The following is a 7,884-nucleotide window of genomic DNA, read 5'->3' as shown; positions in this document are numbered from 1 at the left end:
GGAGGGATGCTGCAAAAAAATTTTTTTTTTTTTTTTTTTTGGCGGTACGCGGGCCTCTCACTCTTGTGGCCTCTCCCGTTGCGGAGCACGGGCTCTGGTCGCGCAGGCTCAGCGGCCATGGCTCACGGGCCCAGCCACTCCGCGGCATGTGGGATCTTCCCGGACCGGGGCACGAACCCGTGTCCCCTGCATTGGCAGGCGGACTCTCAACCACTGCGCCACCAGGGAAGCCCTGCAAAACAATTTTGATGGATATTGTCAATAGTACGGTAAAGGGAGGAAAGAAGTAAGTTTCTAGGGGCAAATTTTTTTTTTCCTGCTAGGAAAAAAATGCAAGTAACTTTAGAGAAATCTGCAATGCAACCAGCTACTGTGTATCCTGTACATAGTGACAGATATCTTTACTTGGTAGAGGAATAGATTTTCTAGAAAGATGCTTGTCAAATGGTCTCTGGCTTTAGCTGTGGTGTGAGCTCCATTGTGGAACTTCTAAAACCATTCCTAGCGGCATTTTCCCATTCACTTGACTCACTGTTAATGATCGGACAGCATCAATTCAGCATTCTGCCTTCCAAATTATGTTAGAAGTCATGTACTTAATTTCCACTGATAATATCCTTTGGCAAAATTGGGGGGAATATTAAATATTGAAAGTTTTGGACTGAGTTCAGGAAATAGGTGGGTGGATTTCTTAGGCATGTGATTTGTGGGCAGGAATTTCTTTTTTTAAGCAAGAACAGTGCGCTATATTGACTGGCCGGGTCATCCAATGTACTGTCCCTGAGAACCAGAGCGTAGACAAGTGTTCTTTGTCTAATTGAGTGAATAAAAAACATGTTTTGGCATGAATGGCCACGTGCATTTTCAGGGAGGAGGGGCACATGCATGCCAGGGCCTAATGAATTCAAATCTTAAAAACGTATCCATAACACTTGTCTGTGGATCAGAACAGGACTGGTGGGAATGCGTGATATCCAAGCCTTAAGATTGCACTGGAAGCAGAAGTAGGATGCGGATGGTTGTACAAGGGAAAAATGCTGTTGGAACATTAGATGTGCCGTGTCAGAGGCCTTCAGAATCTGCACAGTTGCAAGAATTTCTCAGGCTGTAAAGCTTGTAAAAGAGGCAGTTGTGCTTTGCTTTGTGCGTTTTACAACTGGTGAACGTCATCCTTTGAAACAAGGGGCAATGTCTTCCTGATTGAGGAACTGGAAAATGTTTCTCTTGACAAGTGGGAGTCTAGTCATGAGGTTTCTAATGAGCGGTGATTAACAGCTCCGGGAAGAGTGCACATCACTGTCTGCACCCTGCCCCGTGTCATCTGGCCACCTGACTCCCAGATTTCCCTCTGTGCCAGAAGAACCAATAAAAATATAAGTCAACCGACTAGGAGATGCCACCAGTGTCTGCCAGATTTCTAGGGTATGGTGTCAAATGACAGGGGCAACTAGAGATGTCCAGCTGGCCTGAGTTGAGCACTGACTTTCTCCCCGGGTTTGTGTGCCGTCTCTGGGCCGTAGTCATTTCACCTGCAAAACGGGGTGATACCACTCATCACTTACGCTCATCTCCACTGTGCACCCTGGTACAAGCCATGATTACACGTCACCTGCCCGCTCACTGTAGCAGCATCCTAACTAGTCTTCCTGTGTTGATTCTTACCTCCCTAAAATCCAGCCTCCATGCACCAGCCAGAGCGGCCATGATGCTCACTGTCTCCATCTGAACCCATCTTGTTTGCTTGCTTTCTTGTTATCTTCTCTCTGATCCCTGCCCTGGAATGCAAGCTTCACGGTCTCCCCTACATCCTGAAGAGCCTATCCATTGGCTCCAGCGGGGTGGTTCTCCCTCTCTCCTTCCAGCCGCTTTTGCTCTGGTGTTCTCCTGTTCTCATTTTTTTCAAGCAGTTTTATTTACTTCCTGAGCTAGTTTGAAATGGGAATCAGGAAACGGAGGGTTGAGTTTTAGTTCTACCACTTCCTGGCTGGGTGCCCTAAAGACAGTCACTTACCTTCTCTGGGCCTGTTTCCTTACTTGTAAAGAGAGGGTGTATTTGTTTGCAAGGGCTGCCATAATAAACTACTACAGACTGGGAAGCTTAAACATCAGAAGTGTGTTTTCTCACAATTCTGGAGACTAGAAGTTTGAGGTAAAGGTGTCAGCAGGGTTGATTCTCCTGGGCATGTCGAAGATGGCCATCTTCTCCCTGTGTCTTCAACATGGCTTCCCCTCTGTGTGTCTGTGTCCTAATCTATTCTTATAAGGACATCAGTCATATTGGATGAGGGCCCAGGTGTACCTTAATTACATCTTTAAAGGCCCTATCTCCAAATATAGTCATGTTCTGAGGTACAAGGAGTTATGAGTTCAACATACGAATTTTGGGTGCACGTAATTCATCCCGAAACAGAGGGGAATATGCTGGATAATATCTAAGACCATTTCCAGCAGGTACAAAATTATATTTTTGTTGGACATCTTCCTCCTCACTTTCTTGCCCAGTTTCACTCCTGTGAGGTAACAGCTTGGTGCATATGCTTCCTAATTTTTAACGTTCATACATATCCTCTTGTGCATTTTGAAGGGGGTGTGTGTGTGTGTATCTAGCAATAATGTAAGTTATGGACTGTCAAAATGGGAGAATTTATCCACAAAATACTAAATGGAACCCAAAAAAAGCATCCAAGAAGGGCTTTTTTTTTTTTTTGCAGTACGCAGGCCTCTCACTGCTGTGGCCTCTCCTGTTGCGGAGCACAGGCTCCGGACGCGCAGGCTCAGCGGCCATGGCTCACGGGCCCAGCCGCTCCACGGCATGTGGGATCTTCCCGGCCCGGGGCACGAACCCGTGTCCCCTGCATCGGCAGGCGGACTCTCAACCACTGCGCCACCAGGGAAGCCCCAAGAAGGGCTTTAAATTTCATTTTTTTTCTATCATTTTTTTAATTTAAAAATTATTTCTTTTATTTTAAAAATTGAAGTATAGTTGATTTAGAATCTTGTGTTAGTTTCTGATGTACACCAAAGTTATACAGTTATTCACATATGTGTATATTCTTTTTCAGATGCTTTTCACACGGGCTTAGTTGCTCCGCGGCATGTGGGATCTTCCCGGACCAGGGCTCGAACCCGTGTCCCCTGCATTGGCAGGCGGATTCTTAACCACTGCGCCACCAGGGAAGCCCCAGTTTCTATAATTTTTGAAGTATATAATTCAAAATTGTTTCTTTCCACAGCTGGAAACTGACAAGCTGGCTCTCCCGAGGAGCCCCAGTCCGCTTAGCACGAGCCCGGTCGCCAACCCCAACCCGAAACTTGAGAATTCCACGCTTCTGACGGTGGAGCCCTCCCCGCTGGATAAGAACAAGGGCTTCTTCGTGGACGAGTCCGAGCCCCTCCTTCGCTGTGACTCCACGTCCAGCGGCTCCTCGGCGCTGAGCAGGACCGGATCCTTTATAACCAAAGGTACGGATGGCTCAGACCCACATTCATTCTTCAGCCTCCCCTCAAAGAGCCCGTGGCATCTCTCCCTCCATCAGTTCCCCATTCCAGTAGGGGCTGGGTCATCTAAATGACCTTCCCTGGACTCCGAGGTGAGGCTGGTCTGCGCGAAACGACGTCATTAGCCAGTCTGGACCTGCCTAGAAAATCTTTATAGCCCCGACTGTCCGGCCGGGAGCCTGCGTCCAGGAGTATCGGTCACCCTCGATCCTCATGGTGCTATCGAGTGTGTGTTTCGGGGAAGGTCCGATAACGTGTAGTCTGGCAGGGTTTTTTGTGTGTGTGTACAAATTATTTACTAGGCTTGCAGAATCCAGGGATTTAAAGTATAACTTATCTTGAGAGTCTGGAGTAGAGGTTTTAGTGACTGAAATTAAATTTCGCTCTGTTAAGCTTGGTTGCAAATAACAATGTTTTAAACATCATGGGTTGGTACTTTCGGTAAATAATTTGCCACTTGCAGTTTTGAATAGCAGGGTAGGGAATTAGCATGTACACTATACTGATGACAGGTTTTTGTTAGAAATTTCCTAGTTTGGGTAACACCGGTTATATTTTACCGAAAGGGGTATATTTTATGTTGTTTTTTGTATATTTATAAAATAATTCTATTTCACATATTTATATTTTATACTTTATATATTCATATATCTCTATACTTATATAAAGATTTATATTTTAGTTTATAATTTATGTTACATATTATATTTTAGAGAATACATTTTATAAATGGTAGTAGAAGTTATAGTTCCTCACTCCATTGTAAGATATGACCCAAGAAGCAATATTTTCTTATTTATGTGCTTTTACTCTAAGCAGTTTAATTTTAAAATATGACAATGTAATTAGGAAGTCAGAATAGCCGATTATTGACTTGGAATGTTTGAGGGGAAAGGCTGGGCTCATATCTTTGCTTACTAACATGTTACAGATGGGGAAAGTAGTGACGTTTTGTTTTTGTTTTTTTTAAAGTTTCTTTAAGTATTTCAGCATTCTCCTGAGTTTTAGGAGAATTTCGGAGACGTCATTTGAGTCTAGGCAAATGTCATGTTCCATCAACAACGCATCCAAGCAGATAAGCAGATCCTTGTCTGATCTCTGTTAGACACATCTTGTTTGTTATCTTACGTGCAACGTCAGTAAAAACCACTGTGGTGTTTAAAAATGTGCCTGAGCTTCACTCCCTCACCTTGCAGGGTGGGATGGGGACAGCCTGGGGAGACGGTCGCTGTCACCTTAGCTCTCCTCCGTCCCCCAATACAGTCCCGTTACAGCTGTCCCCTCTCCTCTCCTCCCTGCAGAAAAGAAGGACACAGTGCTGCGACAGGTGCGCCTGGACCCCTGCGACTTGCAGCCTATTTTTGATGACATGCTCCACATCCTGAATCCCGAGGAGCTGCGGGTGATTGAAGAGATTCCTCAGGCCGAGGACAAGCTGGACCGGCTGTTTGAGATCATTGGAGTCAAGAGCCAGGAAGCCAGCCAGACCCTCCTGGACTCTGTTTATAGCCATCTCCCCGACCTGTTGTAGAACACGAGGAATACTGCACTCTGGAAATTACTCAATTTAGTGGCAGGGTGGCGTTTTTTTTTTTTTTTTTTTTTTTTTAATTTTTGTTTTTTGGTGTGTGTGTGTGTGTGTGTTTAACAGAGTATATGGCCAGTGTTTTGAGTTCATTCTTTCTTTTTAAAAACCCTCCTGGGAAGTTAGCATATAAGCCTTTTCAACTGTTTCAGAATATCCACCACTGAAGTTTTTTTAGGTTCCATATTTTCTCTGTCTTGCCTTCGTATGTATTCTCAAAATTGTTCTGTGCACTTTAAATTCCCCTAATGTATCACAGATACAGTGTGGCTTTTCCCACACACTGGATTATGAGGCTCTTAACTTCTTAAAAGTGTCATAGCATCTTGTGAATGCTATAAGCTGTCTTCATGTCTCAACATTCACATCTGCTTTATTATTATTATTACTATTTTATTATTTGCCATTTATGAATTTTCTTAAGGGTTCAAGAAACGTAAGACCCCATTGAGTTACTGTAATGCAATTAGATCTTGAAGTATCTTTTTAACATGCCTTGTTGGGTAGTTCATATTTATGGCTGAAACTTGACCACACTGTTGCTGATTGTATGGTTTTCACCTGGACACCGTGTTGAATGCTTGATTACGTGTGCTCCCCTTACGCTATTCTGCTCTGGGCTGGAGACATGAAATCCTCACAAGCCATCATGACTTGCTATTTGAGTGGCTTGACAACTGGGCCACCAAGGAACTTGGACTTCAACTTTTAGAGATTGAGCTGTTCTGGAACGTATTGCTGTACTTTGGAAAGTCACAATTGAAGTGCTGGTGACAAATGACACCTTTTCCAAAGGGAATTTGTCCAGCTTTGCTTTACAAGATGTCTTGTTTTTTATACACACATAGTCGATAGGTCTGGTCTGCCCTCGAGGCCTCGGTCTTGGTGGGTTTCCTTCATTCAATCACTTTAGTTAAAAATGGCTGCAGCTTTAAGAACTCTTGTCTGATATATTTGCAACTCTGCTCCCATTTATAAACGTGCTCTTTGATGCTTAGTTGCTGAATTCTAATGCAAAGGTGGTGTGGACTCCCTTTGTGTGGGTGGGGTTTGTGGGTAGTGGTGAGGGACTGATATCAGAAAACTGCCTTCAAATGTACTAATTTATTAATAAATATTAGGTGTTTGTTACTTGAGTAGTTGAGTGTATTTAATCCTTGCCTTGTTCGTGTGCTCATGTTATAATTCTTTGATTAGTCTCTTGGAAAAGTGTATTCTAAAAACCTAGCAAAGGTTTGTGTTTGGAAAAGCACCTAGAGATTCATAGAGAAGGACTTCCAAGCATTGAGGATGAACAAGCATTTCCTAGTTTATTGGGGGTAAATCTGAGGCTCCTGCTTTTGAGATTGTCTCTGCTTTAAGAAATGAGGATTTGGAGGTGGAGAGGTATAAATGCTGACTAGGCTTTGGATTATATTCTTCTTAACTCAGTTCCATCTTGGAAATTAATACTCATGGGCGGGTCTATATAAGTTCATGGGCCTGTCTACACAAGTTCATAGGCTTCTATATGAAACCTTATTGCCCCTGATTAACTTCAGGGGGCTTTCTTGGCAGTATGGCAGGGTAGCATCTTATATTGGTGGGATATATTACATTATATTTTATCTATTATGTTATATTTTATATTTCATTGCTTATCTCCCTTAGTTTGGGAACCCTGGCTCTACAGAATTCCCACAGCCAGAACCCTTTGAGGGTTCAGCAACTTTGAGTTCCTCTTTCAGTGAGAAATGGGAAGTAGATACCCTGTCTGAACACTTTGACACCCATCTCAGTGACATGAAAGGGGTTTTCTGGTTTTGTCCACTTCCATGTGACTGGTTTCTAGAGCTCCATCCTGGGATTTGTTTTCATGGTTCTCGGGCCAAGTTTCCTTTCCTCTTTGTCACCAGAAGATAGAAACTCTTCACAAAAGGAAAACAAACCGGAATGGGTCCTGGATGGTAGTGGAGGAGACAGATTTTTTTGTTTTTCAGAGGATTTCAGGACTGCCACTTATTTTATATGGGGTTGAGAACATCATAAATGAATGAATCAGCGTTAACGGTAATTTGTAAATTATTCATAGCTTGGAGATGCTTTTATTAATCTTTTACACAGCTTTATACTTTACAAAGTACTTTTCATATTATGATACACAACTATCCTGTAAGACAGGGACTATAATTTGTGCCCATTTTATAGATGAAAAATAGGCTTATTTTAAAGGCTAAGGAACTTGCTTAAGGGCCAACAGCAGAGTTGTAGAGATCAGACTTGAATCTGAACCCAAGACAGTTTATTCAGGACTGTTTATCCAGAACTCTTTTGTCAGGCTGAAGCAGTGGACACAGAGATCATGGTGATACAATTTATCTGGGTTATAAGGAAAGCCCTATACTTAAGTTCAATAAATAATTGTGGAAATATAGGGAAGGGGTGGCATCTCTTGATGATCCAGGGGAAAGGGACATAGGAGTTGTGGTTAAACAGAAGCTGAATATTGAATTAACATGATATATAGCTTTTCTTAAAAAAAAAAAAAAAAGGCAACCTTTAACTGCAGTATTAAAAAATAGAATGTTCTGGGCTTCCCTGGTGGCGCAGTGGTTGGGAGTCCGCCTGCCAATGCAGGGGACACGGGTTCGTGCCCCGGTCCGGGAAGATCCCACATGCCGCGGAGAGGCTGGGCCCGTGAGCCATGGCCACTGAGCCTGCGCGTCCGGAGCCTGTGTTCCGCAGCGCAAGAGGCCACAGCGGTGAGAGGCCCGCGTACCTCAAAAAAAATAAAATAAAATAAAAATAGAATGTTCTGATTG

The 7,884-nt window shown here is 43.4% G+C and overlaps 1 protein-coding gene across 1 annotated transcript in view; it reads left to right on the top strand.

Moving 5' to 3' along the window:
• The window catches only part of TNFRSF21 (TNF receptor superfamily member 21), a 66,935-nt gene extending 60,716 nt beyond the window's left edge, over positions 1 to 6,219 (top strand). Inside the window, exons 5-6 of the mRNA XM_024766008.1 lie at positions 3,234 to 3,462; positions 4,800 to 6,219. Of these exons, the coding sequence (XP_024621776.1) occupies positions 3,234 to 3,462; positions 4,800 to 5,029 (459 nt within the window). The 3' untranslated portion in view covers positions 5,030 to 6,219. The remainder of the gene's footprint in view (positions 1 to 3,233; positions 3,463 to 4,799) is intronic.
• Positions 6,220 to 7,884: the final 1,665 nt, after the last annotated feature.

This window comes from Neophocaena asiaeorientalis, unplaced genomic scaffold, assembly GCF_003031525.2.
Source record: "Neophocaena asiaeorientalis asiaeorientalis breed wild unplaced genomic scaffold, Neophocaena_asiaeorientalis_V1.1 scaffold46, whole genome shotgun sequence".
NCBI lineage: Eukaryota > Metazoa > Chordata > Mammalia > Artiodactyla > Phocoenidae > Neophocaena > Neophocaena asiaeorientalis.
Note: the sequence above shows the minus strand (reverse complement) of the source record. Positions and strands in the feature narration are given on the sequence as shown.